The 21,315-nt window shown below is 46.4% G+C and overlaps 1 protein-coding gene across 1 annotated transcript in view; it reads left to right on the forward strand.

Annotated features, from left to right (window-relative positions):
* Positions 1–21,315, forward strand: part of LOC137433799 (matrix metalloproteinase-16) — a 155,291-nt gene that overhangs the window by 89,527 nt on the left and 44,449 nt on the right. Inside the window, exon 2 of the mRNA XM_068126157.2 lies at positions 21,155–21,294. Within this exon, the coding sequence (XP_067982258.1) occupies positions 21,155–21,294 (140 nt within the window). The remainder of the gene's footprint in view (positions 1–21,154; positions 21,295–21,315) is intronic.

A 21,315-nucleotide genomic window follows, 5' to 3' on the forward strand; every position in this document is an offset into this window, starting at 1 on the left:
ATATATATATAAATAAAAGATTATATATATATAAATTTAAAATTATATATATACTGTATATATAATATATATCTTACTATAATTCACCAAATGTCTGTCTGTCCGTCCATTCCCATGTACCGCAAAAATGGCTAAACCAATCGCAACAAAATTTTGGGTGGGTAATCCTGGACACCCTGGAGTAAAATAGGCAAAAAATTTCCAATTTTCCAGTTTTTCCAAACACGATGGAATAATATTTACCGATATGAAGTGATTTTTTTTTGTTTTTTTTGTATACAAGATCGAGACTCGTGAAAGGGCTAACATTAATCATACAAAAAGTCAACCGACACATAAAACACAAAATAAGGGGAACGGAACACAAGATGGGGAGAGAAGGGGAAGGACACATACACAACATTTGAGAGCAAAGACATCGAGAGAAATGTGGGAGGGGAAGGGCTTGGGAGGAGGTGGGAGATGTATAAAACACATCAACACTGCAAGGACTTCCAGAAAAGAAGTTGGAATTTCAAAAGAAGTGTATCTGGGGTGAATTAGTGGGGGTAGAAAAGATCAAGGTTTTGGATGGGGGAAAGTAAGAGATGGTGGTGAACAGCTGTTTTAAAGACCTGGAGGGAGTAGTGGGATTGAAGTGAGTGGGAGAGTTTGTTCCAGAGGTGGGAGAAAAGGGGAATGAAAGAGTGAAGGTGAGCAGAGAGCCTAGATTTTGGCAGTTTAACCATAAGAGGGTTGCTGGCAGATCTTGTGCGACCTGTAGGAATATTAGCGGGACAGAGCACAGAGAGAGCTGGGGGAGAAAGGCCGGAGAGGAGTCGGTAAAAGACAGAAAGACCACCAACCTGCCTGTGGTGAGTGAGTGAAAGGCCCTCAGAGTTAGCTTCATCGCAGGAGATTCCAATGATTCTGAAAGCTTTGGTTTCAACAGCGTGAAGCCGAGCTAGGTGTGAGGCAGGAGCACCGGCCCAGAGGGGGGAACAGTATTCCATTGAGCTGCGGATGAAAGCCTTGTATGTGGTGAGGAGCTCAGGTGTACCAAGGAAGGACTTCGCATGACGGAGGATGCCCAGTCGGCGACTGGCTTTGGAGGCCAGCTTGGAAATGTGGTTATCCCAAGAAAGATCATGGCAGATAGTGAGACCCAAAAGCTTGAGCGACAGAACTTCTTGGAGAGGATTGTTGAGAAAGTAGATGGGAGGGTTTTCCAGTCGGTCTTTTCGGAGAGACATAGTAAGAGTGTGGGATTTGTCAGGATTGAAAGACATGTTCCACTTGTTTGACCAGTCTGTAATTTGTCCAGGTCTGCAGAGAGTGAGGAGGCTGCAGACTGCCGATCTGAGGGATGAGGAATGGAGCAGCAGACAGTGGAGTCATCAGCAAAGAGATAGAGAGGATTTTCCAGAGAGTCGAATAGATCATTGATGAAGACCAGAAATAGCACAGGGCCCAGAACACTACCTGGGAGAACTCCAGCCAGAACAGGAAGGGGAGATGAGAGAAATCCATTCAGGGCCACACGTTGCCTACGACCAGAGATGAAGTCCGCAAGCCATGAGTGGTGATTTCCATGGATACCATAGGAGGAGAGTTTGTTGAGCTGGGCGGGGTGCCAGACCGTATCGAAGGCACGTGATATGTCGAGGGAGACAGCTCTGATTTCCTGTTTGGCATTGTGGACCTCCATCCATTGTTGAGACAGCAGAAGCAGCATGTCCAGAGTAGAATGGCCTGGTCTGAATCCAAATTGATGATCAGAGATCAAGCCATTGGAGAAGAGGAAGGATTTTAGATCTGAAGCAATGATGGATTCCATGACTTTGCTGATAATTGGGAGCAGGCTGATTGGTCTGTAGTTGCAAGGATCTGTTTTTGCACATTTTTTCTGTAAAGCGGTGATGTGGCTTTCATTGAAATTCTACAAATACTGTTTAGATTTTGATGATTTGCGTGTGATATGATTTAACGGATGTTTATATAAATCGTTTAAAATAAAAAAAAGCCTTCAATTTCTGATATTTTGCCTTTTCATTTGGGCCTCCCAATTGAAGCCCCGCCCATGGGGCGGGTACCGTTGCTAGTATATATAAATAAAAACTTATATATATATATATATATATATATATATATATATATATAGTAAGGGAAACATATGAAAATCTGTTAACTAAATTGTTACCAAAAACTTTCTTCACCAATATGTTTGTAAAGGTGTGTAATAACATGTGTTAAAATGTTGAAGGTCAACTCCCGTGGGAAACCCAGAAAAAAAGCTGTTGAATTCGGGTACCGAAAAATTATTTTCGAGAATTTTTATTTTTTTTAATCGGCCCTTAAGTAACTTATGAGGGGTCAAAAAGGGTTTTTCATGATTCTGAGTTGATTGTTAACATTTATATTTCACCACAGACACTCCTTTGTGGAAAAATAATTTCTAAATATATCTCATTTTCTACTTTGCAGGACATGGAGTCTAGCAATATGGATGAAGACATTACTCCACCTGTGCTCAATTGCTTCATCTGTGCACGCTCGGATACACCAGCTGAAAGGCTCATACAGGCAACTCCAAAGGGATACTCAACTTTATTGAAACAAGCAGAAACTGTCGAAAATGTTACTGTTGTGGAACGTATGAAGGAGGCTCAAAAGGAAGGAAAACTGAGGTACCACCAGAAGTGTAAAAATGATCTGTACAACAACTTTGTTGCAACCACCAAGAAGTCAGCTCAAGCATCAAAGGCAGAGAAAGAGTCATCAAAGTTGAAGAGAAGACGCACTACTTGTGAGTTCAGTTCATCAACTGGCTGCAGTTCTAGAAGATCACAGTCAGTTGACCTCCTGTATAAGGATGTATGCATTATTTGCAACCAACCAGCCCAGCTCTACAAAAATAATCCAGCACAAGCTAGAAAGAAATACAGAGTGCCAGATAATTTGACTGCAGATACACTGAAGGCAAGCTTGCTGAAGACAGCACGGAGTCGCGGGGATGACTGGGGCACTGAAGTCACTGGACGCCTGGAAGGGATCAACGACTTGGTAGCAGAAGAAACACTGTACCATTTGCGATGCAAACTTATGTTTGCGAGAGGTGACAGTTTGTCCAAGACTGATGAGGAAGGAAAAAGGAAGAGAGGACAGAGGAGTATTGATGAGGAGCGAGAGGCAGTTTTTATTGAATTCTGCGAATGGTTAGACTCAGAATTAGAGCATGGGGTAATGAACATGGACCAAGTCCATGAAAAGCTGCAGGAGTTTGATCAGTCACCAGAGAAGAGCCTTTCTTATTCAAAGCATTGGCTAAAGATAAAACTTCTAGAGAAATACGAAGACACCTTGTATTTCACAACACAGGAAAGAAGGGCAGATGTACTCTGTCTCAAAGATGGCACCGACAATATTCTGCGAGAGCATCATGCTAATCTTGACCATGGAGATGAGAAGACTCAGATCATAAAGACGGCACTCAAGTTCATATCCAATGATATTGCCTTGATTGATTTAGATCCAAAGTCATACCCCACCACACACAGTATGACTGACATCGATAGTCAGCTGACACTTGTTCCTGCAAGCCTTCAGATGTTCTTGAGACCGATTGTCAAGACAGACGAAAGAGTTGCCGTTTGGGGGCAGAATTTTATTAAGGCCTGTCGACCTCGGTCTGGAGTATTGCCACACCAAATGGGGCTTGCCATACAACTTGATCATAGATTTGGGTCAAAATGGATGCTCAACAAGTTCCACCGGCTGGGATACACTGAGTCTTACACGGAGACACAAAACTACAAATACTGCTTCCTTAATAGTAGGAGTGGAGATGATGTTCCAGATACTTCTGGCACTCTTGACACCATTGTGGAGGAAACCGATGAACAGATCAATGATGAGGTTGCGGTTGATGCTGCGCTTGAGGATCAATCAGTGATGACAGCCAAAGTGCCAGCCAGTGAAAGTGAATTGTCAAGTAATGATCAGGTGGTCTTTATGGAGGTTGGGGAAACAAACAATGCAGTCACTCAGTTTGTTGGAGACAATATAGATTTAAACATTGTCTCTATTCACGGAAACACTCCCTTTCACTCAATGGGTTGGATCGAAGTCACCTCTCCGGCACCACCTTTGCCAGATCCACAGACAACAGCAGCTTTCCCCCGGGTGAAGTTGAAGGCACTCGACAAAGCTAAGATCCTGAGAGGAACTGAAGTAAAGATTATTCCATTTACGAACAGGAAACAGATAGGAACGAACGCGATCATGTTTCTCCCCCTCGCTGAGCTTTCCTCCTCCCTGGCTCATGGTCAGCCACTCCTCACTCCAGGTGACACACTCTGGGCAGCGGGGTGGGTGATCAAAGCCAACGATCCTGAGTTCCCACACTCCAACTGGAATGGCTGGATGAAGAGAATCCATGCTAATGATGCAAAGCAGAGCACACAGATCGAGTTCCTCCCAGTTATTGAAGGAGACCCTAATGACCTCAACACCATCTTCACCACTCTGAAAGAGTGCATACGGCGTGCTGGGGTCGCTATAGTGACCTTTGATCTTCCGATTTGGCTGAAGGCTGTGAATATAATAAAGCAGGCAAATCTACCCGTCATTCCAAGGTTGGGTGGTTTTCACCTGCTGAAGTCTTATCTTGGATCAATGGGTAACATCATGGCCGATTGGCCATAAGTTACTTAAGGGCCGATTAAAAAAAAAAAAAAAATTCTCGAAAATAATTTTTCGGTACCCGAATTCAACAGCTTTTTTTCTGGGTTTCCCACGGGAGTTGAACTTCAACATTTTAACACATGTTATTACACACCTTTACAAACATATTGGTGAAGACATTTTTTGGTAACAATTTAGTTAACAGATTTGTGAAATATCTCATAAAATGCCCTTACTAATATATATATGTATATATATATATTAATTATATATATTATATATATATATATAAATAATAAAAATTTATATGTATATACGTATATATATATATATATATATATATAAAATAAAAATTTATATATATATATGTATATTGTTGCGGTTTTGAGTTTGTACAATAAAGGTTAATTCCCCCCTCATAGTTTAGTCACACATGTAGCCTCGCAATAGTTCAGTTATGTCTTCGTAAATGTAAGCATAGTCCTTTTCCTGTGTTAGTTTTGCGTTGAGTAGAATAATGAGAGTTAGGTCCTTCCATTGCTTATGCCGCCTCGATACTGTGGTTTTTGGCGCAAATTAACATGAGGCAGGCCTGACAAGTCGAGGCAAGACCGAAGGAAGGCGGAGGAGAAGCCGACGGTAAGCACGAGCCGCCAATCAGGGCTCGAAGGGAGTGGCTTAGCACGGCGTCAAAAGGCGTGGTTAGAACATTCGATGGGGGCTAAGGGCGTGGCAATAAAACCCTTTGCAAAAAGCCCCCACCCCAGTTCTGGGGAGAGAGGCGCTTGAACAAGTTATGGGAGAGGTGCTTGACAAGTGAACAAGTTCTGAGGAGAGGTGCACTAAAAGAAGCCAAACGAGTTTTGAGGGAAGAGGCATTTGAACACGTTAATTGCTCAGTTGAGCTTGAGGTGGATCCTCTCGATTGAGTTATGCGAGTGAAAGCTCGCCGCTGATTAATAGCGCTGTGAGGAACCATCGAGCCGTGCGAGAGACGTGTATATTTTCCCGCCTGCTGACTTTGCTCGAGAGACGCGCTGCAAGGATCCCTCCCGCCGCCTGCTTGCCTTCATCGAGGGACGTGCTGTGACCGGGGAGGGCCACGCCGGGCGAAGCTGTTCCTGGACGACCAAACCGGGGCGTTCAGCGCATGAATACCATCCTTCCTTCATTTCCCCCTGTGAGTGTGATCGGGCCCATGTCTGGGCATTAAGCTAAGACTGTTTAAGTTCTGCCCTGTGTCCCTTCTGCTTCTACCGCTCCTTGTACATAATAATTATTAAACCTGTGTTCTTCCTTCCATTTGATCGTCCCCGTCCTTTCCATCTATTGACTAAGCGTGGTGCGAATAAAACCGCTCGAATCGGGTTCCAATACCAGATAACTGCACGGACCACGTGGTACGTCATCCGCTCGGACGTACTCAAATTACGCGTGGTTCGTGTGAGGCTTGATCCCCGCTTCCGCGGCGGCGTAGGTACTGAGGTACGTGCGAGAATTGTCCCGAAACCCTACCTTGCGTCTGCCCGGAGGGGCGACTCAAGTCTCACGGTTGCGACGACCCAAAGAGAACAAGATATATATATATATATATATATATATATATATATATATATATATATATACACACACATATATATATATATACATATATATATATATATATATATATATATATATATATATATATATATATATATGTGTGTATATATATATATATATTGTTGTGGATATGAGAATGGTTTGTTTTTTTTATTGTATAGTAAATTGTTGTAAATATCACCCTCTGTAAAATGTAATGATTCCTTGTAAATACCTCCGTAGTGTAAAGGTCAAAGGGCGTCTCGGTAGTTATTCCATAAACACCACATTGCAGGACCCGATAAAACCCTTGTTCAGTAGCTTATATCTTATTATGTGTCTTAGGGTAAGGCTGTCTCCCATTAATTTAAATACTCCATTGCACCAAGTGAAATAAGAATAGGTCCCCTTTCATTTCATTTCAATGGCCAACTGCATTTTGGGCGGTTTTCTTCAACCACCATTGGCCACGAGGCAGGGTTGGGGAAGAAAGGCGGGTCCCCACCTCGTCAGAGAGGGGAGGAGTGAGCCAGCCCCACTCGACCAACCATGAACAAGGGGTTTGGTTTGAGAGGGCGGAAAAAGAGCGATGGGGGAGGTTCGAAAAGGTTGAGGGGCGGGGCCTATATAACCCGCTGCGGGGCGTTCCCAAAAGGAGTGCAAGGGAGGAGACAAGCAGATGAGCTTTTACAGAGGAGAGACGAGTACAAAGGAAAGAGCTGGGTCGTCAGAGCAAGAGCGCGTAGAGAGGTCCATGACAAGAGCTGAGTTGGTCGTCAGGGGTGGTCAGTGGTTGCGTTGAGTGGTTGCGTTGAGTTGTCGGTGGAGAAAGAGTGGTTGGACAAAAGAAAGAGAGAGGAGAAAACCCGTCACGCCAGACCCCCCACCAGCGCGTCGGCTCCGACCGTGATCCGACCCATGATCCGACCCGTGATCCCGCGCACACGACAGGATCGGTGGCATCAGCGGCCGTCGAGGTCCAGCCCGACGTCCCGTGCGGGATCAAGCTCCAGCCAGCTCCGTGCCGTCCTCCCCCTCCAGCCACACACCTCCTTCCAGCCAATCCACTCTGCAATTCCCCGTGTGAGTCGTCTTTGTTTGTTCTGTCCTGGGTAGGTAATTAAGCTTGTATAAGGAATTCACTGTGTCACCTGCGTCTCATGTCCCCTGTAAATAATCGTGACTGCTCTTTTTGCTTGTGTGTGTAAATAGTAATAAATCCCGTTACTCTTCTGTACGTCTTCTTCCTCTTTGCATTCGGTCGCTTTAGAGTTTTCCAGATTGAGTAGCTGTGGCGCGATACGGCCACGTTCAGGGTGAATCGGGTTTTAGTCGGGGAATAACTGTTCGGCCGCGGTTACACCACCGCTCGGTAAAAATAACATCTAATCCGCGGACCCTAACAATATATATATATATATATATTGTTGCGAATATGGAATTTGGCCTCCATATCCGCTTGTAAATATTCCCCTATTTTCTCCAATACTCCCCAACTTTCCCCAATCCCCCATTCCCTAGTCCCATTGCATGTAAATAACAATCAGTAGAGCCGACCTTCCCCTTCTTCCCCCATTAAATGTCGTGCCCAGGTCCACCGCACCACACGTAGACAACTTTCGGACATCTTCCTAGTTATTCTTAATCTATGTCAGTTAAGGCCTCGTTTCCATTAATTATGACTCTTCGTTGCACCAGAATGTGATTATATGGCATCAGTAGTGAGTTTAGGACCTTTCCCATACCTCCTCCCATCTTCTTCCCCAAACAACAACAATAACAACAACTACAACAACAATTACAACAACAACAGAGGAGATGGCGGCGGAGCGGGGGAGGATGCGTCCTCACACCGGCTCGATTAGCTCCAGACCATGCGCTCCACGGGGTTACCACGAAGGGGCGCCTTGTCAGCTCCTCGTCAAGGGCGGAGCCTGGTAAACCCCCCGCACGCACCCAATGAGAAGCAACGTGCCGATTCCACGAGGCGGAGCTAACGAGCCGAGGGCGTGTCACTCCCCGCCGGATATACGCGGCCCCGCGCCGGATGTGACGAGAGATGCGCCTCAGCTTGGAGAAAGAACGTCGCCTTCCGAGCGCTGTGACCTCCCTGCATCTCTGGACCGGACCGAGTCGATTCTGCTTTGAGCCAAGAGTGCACCTTGAGCCATCGATACCCGCTGTCCTTTTCATCAACCCCCGTGTGAGTCAGCCTTGTCCCGTTTGTCTGTCGTCTGTCCGGGGTTAATATAAGAGTGTGTCTAAGTGCCTGTCTTTCTGTGATTATAACTCTAGCCCCTGTAATCTGACCTTTCCGTACGAATATAATCTCCTCCGGAGGTCTTGAGAACTGAACCCTTGGTGTCGTATTGTGTTATTGTAATCCAGCCGGGTGTCTTCTTTTTCTTATTGAGCCAGCGTAGCGCGACTTCGTCAACGTCGAGTATAGTCGGGTAATTTGTGCGGACACGACGGCCATTCCGCTCGGCCCACCTTAACATCAAAGTCGTGTCTGTAACAATTGGTGTCGAGGAGTGAGATTCGGACCCGGGACTAAATTAGTTAGGCCCAAATTTTGGGAGGGAAAATCGATTCGGAGCGCGTACTGCGCTCGACGAAATTATAGCGGAAAAAAAAAAAATTGGATTTGTTTTACGAAACTCGAATTTTGCAAGTCGCGCTATGGCGGATCAAGACGGCTGGGGTCCGGTAGGGGAGAGTGAAGCAGGGTCGGTCCAGGACCAAATTGAGGGACGTGAGGAGAGCGAAGCAGTGAGGGCGGCAGGTTCGCAAAATAGCGCCGTCACGCACGAAGTAGCGGGCGCGCAAAATGGCGCGCTCGCTCACGTGGTTGAAGGGTCCCAAAATAGCGGCGCCGCGGAGGGCGAGCCTGCGGTGGCGGCTGGGGACGCTGGGCAAACCGGGTTTGACCTCAGATTATTCTTGACCCAACTGAATGCAAAAATGGATAGGATGGAGGGCCAAATGAGGGTTGATAGTGGGCGATTGGAGGGCCAAATGGGGGTAATGAGGGACGAAGCGAGGGCTCAGAGTGAGCAAATGGGGGTAATGAGGGACGAAGCGAGGGGTACCAGTGAGGGGTTAGACAATAATTTTGAGGAGTTAGACAAGAAATTTGGGAAGATAGACAATAATTTTGAGGGGTTAGACAACGGGATAAAAGAAGTGAAAAATGGGTTAATGGGGGTAGAAAATAGAATGGCTGCCCAGGAGAATCAGATAGAGGGAGTGAAAAATGGGTTAGAGGGGTTAGAAAACAGTATGGAAGGCAAATTGAGGGACATGAGGGACCAAGCGGAAAGGGAAGTTAAACAAATGGAGCAGCAGATAGAGGGGGTCAGAATGGGGGTAGAAACCAAACTGGATGCTCACAGGGAGGAAATGGAGCAGATGAGGGTGGCATCTGGGCAGGAGATGCAAGTGATGGGAGAGGAGATCAGAAGAGGAGTGAGTGAGGAGGTCGGAGGAGTGCGCGAGGAGGTGAGGCACTGTGAGGAGCACATGGAAAAGGAGGTGAGAAAGGGGACTGTAAAGTTACAAGGGGGCATAGAGGACCTGACGCAGGAGGTGGAGCAGCTGACGGTGGGACAGACGGAGTTAGTGGAGCAGGTTCAAAGGAACACTGCGGTATTAGGAGGGTTAAAAGCGACACAAAACGACATAAAAAACGACTTGATAGCGACAAAGAGGGAATGTCAGATGGTACGTGAGGGACTGACAACGAGGTTGGACGAGGTGATAGAGGTAATGGAGACGAAGGACCGGCAGGTGAGGACGCACATGGAAACGGTCAAGGTAGCCTTGGAGGACGAGCTTGAGGAGACGTACCGGGGAATAAAAGAGGTGAAGCACAAATTAGAAGAAGTGGAAGAAGGGATGAGCGAAATTAAGAAGCGACGGAGAGGGGATAAGAAAGAGATAAAAGAGGAGATAAAAGAATTGGTCCAAAGTCTGTGTTTGGATCGTGATGATGTGCTCATTAACCGGATGAGGGATTCGCAGGTGATGGAGGAGAAGCGAAGAGGAAGAGGACCCGGTGTAAGTGGTGACCAATATGGTCGTGCGTATGATGCGCCAGGTGATTTAATAAGCTTGGGGGTCGAGATAGACCCGGGTGTTCGTGAGAGGCCGTTGGTGAAGTGTGCGACAGGTCTGGTGTGCGAAAAAGGAGGTGTGCGAGAAAGTCCGACTCTGGGGTGTGTGAGGAAAAAGTGCGTGCCAAGGAGTAGTGAGGGTGCTGGCGAGAATGAGTCGGTCGTAGCGCGTGTGCGAGGGGGCACATGGAAGCGCGGTGTGGTGAGTGTTACAGAGGGTGTAACGGGAGAGTGTGCGCGAGAAAGGTGTGTGACGGACAGGTGCACGAGGAAAGAGTGCGCTGTCAAGAGTAAGGGTGAGTGCGCTGTCAAGAATGGAGGTGAGAGTAGTGAGAGTGACATGGAGCGTGAGTTAGTTGTGACAGGTGAGAGAGGATGTACACCTGGGATGGAAGGATGCACACCTGGAATGGTAGAGCGTGAGTGGGAATGCACGCTGGAGTTGGTGGTGAGGCACGTGGTTGGGTGTGTGAATGAGGGCACACCTGTGATTGTCACAGAGGAGGTGACCAAGGAGGGGGCGCGAAGAGGTGTTTTGGTGAGGTGTGCTACGAACGAATGTGTGCCAAAATGTTCGGTGGTCAGGTGTGTGACCAAGGCTGTGAGTGGAATGGGTGTACCTGGGTGTGTAAGGAAAGGTACGAGGAGAATGGGAACGGCTGCATGTATGAGCACGAAAGGGGTAGCGTATGCATGTAAGCCTGCAGGCGAGGCGTCGACGATAACCGGGTTAAAGGTTAGGTCGACTTTTAGCCGAATCGGGCCCTCGGTGCGTGCCGGGCTTCGCGTGCCGCGAGAACCAGCGGGGATCCGAACCACGGCGGTTTCGAAAGAACCGCCGTGCGCGATCCACGCTGGGCCTCGCGTGGAACGGCCGCGTCCGGGCTCCACTAGGCGGAGCGGGCAGCTCGATAGGAAGGGTCGTCATGGCGACCACTTTCTATTGAGACGTGCCGGCAGGTCGAGATCGGGACATTGGATGGCTCCACGCCGAAGTGGTGCGTGGGATCTCGGCCCGGGTAAGCCCCCGTCCCTGCCCCGAATGCGGGACGTATCCAGCCGCTGGCACCAAACAACCCGCATTCATGGCTTGGCTGTACGAAGCCGAGCTTCAGACGTGAATTGGCGCACCGAGAGGATGTAATAAGTAGACGGGTGATGATAGTGTTTCGGCCCCTAAATTAGAAAAAGGCGAAATTTGATGATTGGTACGATGATTGGCAGAATTTTTGATTGGTTGGGTTTAGGTGTGCCAAATTGATAGTGAGAGACCCCCGATGTGGTGGGATGGCAAATCCACCATCCCTCACAGAGGGGGGCAAAGGAGCAATAGCTTATGGGGTGTATGGCAGTGAAAACTAGCCCGGGTGGGTTAGGATATGGTGTGTAGGGATCTAGCGAAGATTGACATTAGGTAACGTTAAGATTAGTTAGTGACTGATACCTGTAGTGGGGACGCAGGTAGATTAGTGTGGATTATAATGACGAGGGAGCGCAATAGTTAAAGGGACGACTGGGAAGCGCAAGTTTCAGAAGGGAGTAGTTAGCTGAGATGATGCCGTGTGTGTGAGAATTGAACAGGTGTGATTGCACAGGTGTGCAACTGGACAGGTGTGTGGAGCCGTGTATGAGTAGTGAGTGTGTGGATCAGCGCGAATGCGCTTGGGGAGAGAAGGGTGCAGGTGGCACCAGGTGTGAGAGCACAGGGTGCAAGTACAGGTGTGTGGAGAGAGTTGGAGTAAGTGGTATGGAGTGGTGTGCGTGGTGCGAAGGTGTGGATGGGGGAAGAGTGGACCCCTTTCACGAGTACCCGGGGCGGGTAGTGTAAGTGTTAGGTAGAGGGTGCAGGTAAATTGTGGTTGGATATTGGCATCTGTGGTGCGGTTGCAGAATGGTGTTGTGAATGGGTGCATTAGTGTTGTGGAAATGGCTGGGCGTGTAGCCTGTTAGTGTGTGTAGTTGGTTGGGCACTCCACCACTGTGAGGATGTCGGCCAGGTGAGGCCGCAGGTGGGCTCTGGGAGCCGGTAGTTGTGAGTGGGTGCCTGAGGATCCCGGGTGTGGATCGGGCAGCCCAGTGCCAGAGAGGGCACGGAGTGGGGAGAGAGCCAGAGGGCCTTCCCCTGGTAGTTAGGTTAGGGTAAGGAGCAGGTAAGCTCGGAGGCAACTGCAGTGGTGGAGGTGTGCAGGTGGGTAGACCCACTGGGAGAGGTACACGCCGCAGCCCAGAAATTGTGCGAGGGCACCGGGAGATGAATCGGGGGAGTGAGACCCCAAATTGAAGCGCACCACAGTCGGGCCAATGGGAATTGGTTTTTAGAACCCATAGTGTAAGGGGGCCAATGGTTTGGCCGGAGAAAGACCCCGGGTAGTGTAAAGTTGTTAAAGTCATTTAGGAAATAGTTAGGATTGAAGAACCTGTCGCACCATACGCAGCCACTTACCTGTGGTGATGATGATGACTCCACACCTGTGTTTTCTTTGTTTTGTTGCAGGAGATGAATCGCTGTGTGGATTTGTGAGACGCATCACGACGTGGATGAGACATTGGAGTGATTCCATCTCTCCCTCCCTAGGAGGGACTGATGATGAATTGGTGATGGCAAATTATGATGTTGAGTTGGAGATGGCAAATTTTGATGAGAGTTGAAAATGGCAAATTTGATTGGTTAGGAGGGAGAGAAGACGAATTTGGTATATGGGAGGAACGGGGAAGACAGTAGGGATGTTTGTTGATTTGTAAAGTAGATGTTTATGAGTAGGGTTGTGTTTTGTGGATGCAGTAAGGGGTAAGGGAGGGGCCATGTAGGTTACCTGGTGGGGGGGGCGTACGATAGGGACGTACCTGTCTCACCTGGTTCCCATGTGCCCCCAGTGTGCATCACCTTACATTGCGTGCACTTTTGCGCCCTTACCACCTTACTCACTTGTTTCTTCTTTTGTCTCCCACCTCCGAGGATCTGGCTTTGGGGTAGAGAGAGAGGAGAGAGAGGTGCTGGCTGCGCAGTTGTGGGCCTGCACTTTCGCTGTTTGCTGCCGGGATCGATACACCATATGGACCGCAATGTTTGTGGCCACCCACAATGGACCGCAGTTCGTTTGCGGCCAAGCACCACCCGGGGATGGACCTATGGGTCAACGTGGCACCTATGCCATACAGGTGAACCACTTTTAGTTACCACCAAGTGCACCACAAGAAGAGCAAGAGACACCTGCAGGGTTAGGGGTTGTCGAATTTATTTTTATTCCAATGAACAATGGTGACTGCACCGATTGGTGGTGGGGTGGTGCTGTTGATGCTCGGGAAGGGTGCTCTGCACGTTATTAAAGGCCGTCGGCCACAGAGCACTCGTGGGTTGGTGTATCGATGTTGGCAAGCGCGCTCTCTCTATGCATAACATCTGCATGTGTTCCTCCAAAAACAGGTCCTGGATCGTAGTGTAGATAGCAGCGTAGTCTTGCAAATAATGCTCCCTACCGGCTGTATGTGTAGTTTGAGAATTCTTTCCGGATTCGGTTATCCTGTGGGTGTGTTTCTGTGAGGAGAAGGGTGCAACGTCGCAGGGGGACATATTTACTCATTTGTGAATATCTGTAAAACTGTCGCACTCAGGGTAGAGTTAATAGTAGGGGGAACTACATTGCGTGCCACACTAAAGTAGGTAAAAATTTATCGGGTCGGGACGCCCCGAGGGTAGAGAAGGGTGCGATGTTGCGAATATGGAATTTGGCCTCCATATCCGCTTGTAAATATTCCCCTATTTTCTCCAATACTCCCCAACTTTCCCCAATCCCCCATTCCCTAGTCCCATTGCATGTAAATAACAATCAGTAGAGCCGACCTGCCCCTTCTTCCCCCATTAAATGTCGTGCCCAGGTCCACCGCACCACACGTAGACAACTTTCGGACATCTTCCTAGTTATTCTTAATCTATGTCAGTTAAGGCCTCGTTTCCATTAATTATGACTCTTCGTTGCACCAGAATGTGATTATATGGCATCAGTAGTGAGTTTAGGACCTTTCCCATACCTCCTCCCATCTTCTTCCCCAAACAACAACAATAACAACAACTACAACAACAATTACAACAACAACAGAGGAGATGGCGGCGGAGCGGGGGAGGATGCGTCCTCACACCGGCTCGATTAGCTCCAGACCATGCGCTCCACGGGGTTACCACGAAGGGGCGCCTTGTCAGCTCCTCGTCAAGGGCGGAGCCTGGTAAACCCCCCGCACGCACCCAATGAGAAGCAACGTGCCGATTCCACGAGGCGGAGCTAACGAGCCGAGGGCGTGTCACTCCCCGCCGGATATACGCGGCCCCGCGCCGGATGTGACGAGAGATGCGCCTCAGCTTGGAGAAAGAACGTCGCCTTCCGAGCGCTGTGACCTCCCTGCATCTCTGGACCGGACCGAGTCGATTCTGCTTTGAGCCAAGAGTGCACCTTGAGCCATCGATACCCGCTGTCCTTTTCATCAACCCCCGTGTGAGTCAGCCTTGTCCCGTTTGTCTGTCGTCTGTCCGGGGTTAATATAAGAGTGTGTCTAAGTGCCTGTCTTTCTGTGATTATAACTCTAGCCCCTGTAATCTGACCTTTCCGTACGAATATAATCTCCTCCGGAGGTCTTGAGAACTGAACCCTTGGTGTCGTATTGTGTTATTGTAATCCAGCCGGGTGTCTTCTTTTTCTTATTGAGCCAGCGTAGCGCGACTTCGTCAACGTCGAGTATAGTCGGGTAATTTGTGCGGACACGACGGCCATTCCGCTCGGCCCACCTTAACATCAAAGTCGTGTCTGTAACAATATATATATAATCGTTAGATTAAATAAGACGCGGACGTAGCTTCAGGACGTCGATCTTTAATTGTCGACAATTTGAGGACAAAAGTCCCTCATGGCATAAATTTTGATGACTAAAGCATGTTCCCACATCAACCCAATCAAATTGTTAACCGTAACTCATTCATTCATTCATTCATTCATTCATTCATTCTACCTTTATATGTCATTTATATAAATATATAAATATATTATATGAATATAAATGGGATATGAATATATGCTTGTGTGTTTATGTATGTATATCTCTATATTTGTATATGCACGCGCACCCTAACGGAAGTGACCGTTTGCGTCACGCCGTCACGGTCACTTCCGTCAAACTTGGGGCTGGTGAGTGAACTTTGGCGTGGCTCTTCCTTCTGTATGCAATTTTTTACTCACATCACACATCTCACACACATCACCATACACACTTGACTGATAAGACATGCCTGCTGTTTTTGTAGACTCAGAAGAAGACCTTTGTTGGTCGAAAGCTGTCGACAATTAAAGATCGACGTCCTGAAGCTACGTCCGCGTCTTATTTAATCTAACGATTATATATTCAATACAAATGAGACGCCCTGCTCGTACTTTGGAGTTTCTACTATTTCTTACAGTTATATATATATATATATATATATGTGTGCGTGTGTGCGTGCGGGCGTGCGTGCATGTGTAAGTGAAGGGCCGCATTCGAATTTGGTGTGTGGGTGCAACCCACGTCAAAATCCAAAATGGCCGCCGCCATGTATGTCTGATGCCATGTATGTCTGAACCGTGTGAGCGGAATATCTTGAAAAATAAGCGAAGTACCAACTTCTAATCTGGTGTGTGGGTGTATCTCGGCACAAGGAAGAACGCTATTGAAAATTGGGTCGCCACGTCAAAATCCAAGATGGCCTCCACCATATATATGTCTGACCCTTGTGAGCAAAATATCTTGAAAAATAAGCGAAGTACCAACTTCTAATCTGATGTGTGGGTGTATCTCGGCATAAGGAAGAAACCTATTGAAAATTGGGTCGCCACTTCAAAATCCAAGATGGCCGCCACCATATATATGTCTGGAACCTTGTGAGCGAAATATCTTGAAAAATAAACGAACTACTAACTTCTAATCTGGTGTGTGGGTGTATCTACGCATAAGGAAGAACGCTATTGAAAATTGGGTCGCCACGTCAAAATCCAAGATGGCCGCCTCCATGTATGTCTGAACCTTGTGAGCGGAATATCTTGAAAAATAAGCGAAGTACCAACTTCTAATCTGGTGTGTGGGTGTATCTAGGCATAAGGAAGAAAGCTATTGAAAATTGGGTCGCCACGTCAAAATCCAAGATGGCCGCCTCCATGTATGTCTGAACCTTGTGAGCGAAATATCATATCATAGCATGTTTTCTGCGTCTTCCACTTTGTCAACTCACATCACTTCCCCGACGGGGGACCTAGGCATAACGCTTGTTATCCTTATAGTGTGTGGTGTGGGTTCCATTCTTTTCCCGACTATAAACTGTCGGATTGTTGTTTCACAAGGCGAGTTATCACCACCATCCTCATTGGAGTAATATAATACTCAGACGATCTGTTCTGAGTCTGGGAGGTCGGGGGTTCGAACCCCGGATAAATAATACCAAAGACTTTGAAAATGGCAGCTGATGCTTTCTTTCTTCATGCTCAGCATTTAAGATTTGGCAAAGGTTGGCAACCATCTCTCAGGCTTGATGGGCCTATAATGGCCTCCTGCTTTGATGTTCCTTGTAAGGTCAAACGTGTTTCTGTTATTATTCTGAACAAATTACAAATTCCTGTTGAAATCTCCTTCAGTCGAACATCAGGTCTGGCCAGCTGGTCCATGGAAGACTTGGCCAAAAACGTTCCCCAGCTGATCCCACAAGAAGGTGCGAATCATTGGGGCCGATTAATGAGGTCATAGTAGTAATAATTTACATGTTCCCTTACCAGGAACCTCAATGCAAGAGGAGGCTATTAGGCTCTTCAAAGCCTGCACTGGTATTACCTACCTATGGTTGTTTGGTCCATGTTCTATCCTCTTTAAATGCTGAGCATCAAGAAAGGAAGCAGCACGTACCATCTGTAAAGTCTTTGGTGTGACTTGGCCGGGGTTTGAAACCCCAACCTCGCAGACTCAGGGCGGACGCTCTAACCATCACACCACCAAGTCTGGTGAAAGGGATGCTAGTCCTTTTGTTCCTTGTGTAGTCATGTGGTTGCAAAATTGGTCCCGGAGGACGTTACCATGGTTACATGGACTACTGGGACATGAATTTCGATATTGATGTTCAATTAAGGATAACATGGAGCTTGGAGGTTTGAACATGTAATCGTCCTCTGAGGTCTTGAAACATTGTTGAATGCCCTTTACATTTAATCATTATACAGCCTTTGAGAGTTCTGCGAAGGTTTTCAATAAATCAATTCGCAATATAAATATGCATCGGTGTAGCTGAATTTACACATAGATTAACTTTGTTGTGTTCTCTCAAGCACTGGATGCATCGACTTTATGATCGAGATGAACAAACTGCTCCAAAACGAGTCGCCTGCACCGTCGGCCTTAATTCTTACAGAACTCAAGAGTCTTCAATTCCAAGATGCAGATTTGAGCTGGCTTATAACGAATCCGTTTCAACTGTCATTCAAAACAATAATTAATACAGCATTGAACTTTAACGGATGTTAGGGTATATTTCTAAAGTTCTTATTGTGTCACAAGTATTGTACTAAGTTAACCAAACACCCTTGCTGCAATTTGATTTGAGAAACGAAGGAACGTTTTTCTTTCTCCCTCCCTATTGAAACAGAAGCCTGGTGTTGGCTTTGCGGTTAGGGTGCAGGCTTTGGATCCTCGGATCCTGGGTTCCAATCCCGGTCGATCGCTGAATTAACACCAGGGGGGTTCACTCAGCCTGTCATCCTTCTGAGGTCGGCAAATTGAGTACCAGTTCACTGGTAATTACCTGTGTGTCGCAAGAGGCGACTAACAGGGTTGGCGGCAGGAAGGGCATCCGGCCGTAAAACACTGCTCCAAAAAGGGGACCACGGTGCCCGAAAAAGGCCAACGCCTGCTCTGCGGGGAAAAATGGCCTCTAATGGTGGTTCCTCCCTATTGAAACAATTGTTTTCCACAAAGTCTATGGTTTCACATTCTCTTCATTGAACTTTTTGAAATATAGTACATGACTTTCAAAATGAATGATGTATGAATGCTGAAAAGGCCTTTTGCACACACACTGTGAGTGTGTTTACACGGACTCGGTTCTGCTCGCCGAGCACTTTTAACCTGCCCGTTGCTCGTGCGAAATCTGTGATTCAAATAGTCTTTTAAACATAATTTTCAGCATTTAGACCACAGTGGCAATTTCAAAATGGTTAACCTTAATTATCCTGTTCTTGAATGCAAATTAGACTCATGAGAATATAGGAAATACGAGAAATATCCATGGATGATACGAGTTGGGTTCCTATCATTTCCTGTTAACCCGAGGATGCATTCCCTCAGGCTACCCCTTTTATATAATTAGCTAGCGGTGGCCATGGTTAAAACACTCACATACATATACAAACACACACGAACGGATGCTTCTTCTTTCACGAAAAGATGCAAAGATCTCGTATAATTACTCTTATGGCCCCAGAATAAAACAAAACAAGACCGGAAGTCTGACATCTGCGTAGCTGGGCTTGTAAAATATTATAAACCACAAAAACATATGATTAGCTTTTTAAATAGTCGCTAATGCTGATTATAACATTGAACAAAGAAATGTGGAGGAATCCCGCACATCCCTGAGGTAAAACTGAGAGAAGATCTGCTGTAATTTATATACTCCACAAGGGTTGGGTAAATAACATGACCCTTCCTGCCGCTAAAGTGGCGTTTTTCGTAGCGGCCTTTTGAAACCCACCAATTATGGTTTTGTTTTGAAAACCACCAATTATGGTTTTGTTTTGAAAACCACCATTGAAACCCACTTTTCCTACTGTTTAACATGAAACTGAAAGGGAGGAAGCCCGGGTTATGCTCATTTACCAAGCAGCTTACTTGCGCTTGCCAAGCCAGCCGTTCCTTAACGGTTTTGAATCAAGTGCTTGCTCGAATGCTTCAACCAAATGGTGATCTCTCCACAAGAAACTTGGTAAATGAACACACACCCAATGTTCTTGAGACCCGACCATAGATCGACTGTAATCTATATACCCCAAAGAGGAATGACTCTCACTGCTGCTCCCGTAGTGAGCGGGTGTACTCGTAAATTAAAATGTCGGTCGGTGGAGTCAACCGGACACAAAACTGTCGCTACTTTAATATATTGAAGATGACTATGCGTTTCGATATTTGATGATCATTTTTACAATCGGTTTGTTTGTGTTTCACAATGAATGAAAAACGTGAAGGTAGAGCATGGCAATTGTGATATATCACAGGTTCAACGATATGTTCGGCCTGAACGGCATATAAATTAAAATGCCGGAGTGTGGAGTCAGCCGTTGTACGCCATAAAGATATCAGATGTAATCACATCACCCTGTCATGTGACCAGATACTCAGCTCTGATTGGTATATGTTTGAGGGGACAGACATACATACATACAGACGGATAAACACTGTTCTCGCCTGCTTTGCCCTATGGGCTGTGCCGTAAAAATATATAGTGGCCTGCAAAACTATTCCCCCTCCCCCCCTTCCAAAGTTTTCACATTTTGATGCCACCTGAGCTTATTTCATGATGCTTTCAAATCAAACTTAATATAGCGAGTCTTCACAAACTACTCCAAAGTGATAAAGATTTTAAAAATCAGATAAAATGTGAATACGTTAGGGTGCCTTCACATACACGGATTATTCTTACGAGTCCTTACGGATCGCCAACTCGTAGTCAATCGCAAGCATCCGTAAATAACGGAAGATGGTTTTTGACATGTCAAAAGTTGTTGCGAGTTGTGACGAGTTATCTACGGATACCAGCGAGTTATTTACGGATGCTTGTGATTGACTACGAGTTGGCGATCCGTAAGGACTCGTAAGAATAATCCGTGTATGTGAAGGTTGCATTAGATTAATACGTTAGCCATCTTCATCCCATCTTTTATAAATAATATGCCATAATCATACCATCTTTAGCCCATCCCCCCCCCCCCCCCCCCCCCCATGTAGTGTGTGACGTGGTTTTGTAATTGTCTGTCTATCTGTCTGTCCCATAACGTTTTTTACCATTTGAGTTTTTGTCATCAAATTTTCAACAAACCTTTATTTTGAGAATTTGGTGAACACAAGTTAATAAAATGTGCAAATATCTATATTTTAGAGCTGTTCTTTTTTGTAAACTTTATTTTGAGTGTTGTACAAAGTGGACACAGACGGGCTTTGCATTTTGGGATGCTTTCTAGTTATGGTATGCCATCATCATCCCATCTTTCATGAAATGTTTGCCATTGGTTTATTATGTTGTTCCGTTTTAAGGGTATTTATTGAGCCATCCTGATTTTTATGGGGTATATGACGTGCACCTGTCTTTAGTAAATATATACAAGAGAAAGGATACAAGAAAGCATGTGATGCCTTTTGTTTTGTAGCTGTGAAATAATCCAGTAGTTGTAGTGAAATGGCCATTATGTGGTAATGGTCCTTGATGTTTGTGAGTCCCCTCTGGCATGTCTGCAAGTTGCTTGCATTCATCGAGTAACCCTTTCCTTCTTTGCCTTTCCAAAACACAAGTTTTCTGCTAACCTCAATTTCTTAATATGCTTTCTTCCACCTGTGGAATTTGATTCACAGTGTCCAACCTGTCCCAATCTCCCCTCCAGGAGTAAAAGGTTCCCAGTTAATTATCTTACATTTCATTCCTACACGTGATCCTTTTTTTAAATCCCCATTAAGCAGCCTCCTCTTTTTCCTGCAATACCCTGCAGTTTCCATTTGAATGGCAATTTCATTGGCAATTGTATCTACAGATCTGGTTGGAGAAGTATGGATACCTACACAAAGGTGGTGCAGACTTACAGCAGCCTAGGTTGCTGGCCCAAGCCATCTCTGCAATGCAGCACATGTATGGCCTGAACTCCACTGGCTGGCTTGACAACACTACCCTCATGTAAGTCTATTTCGTTACAAA

This window comes from Myxine glutinosa, chromosome 10 (assembly GCF_964187855.1).
Source record: "Myxine glutinosa chromosome 10, kmMyxGlut1.1, whole genome shotgun sequence".
Classification (NCBI taxonomy): Eukaryota; Metazoa; Chordata; class Myxini; order Myxiniformes; family Myxinidae; genus Myxine; species Myxine glutinosa.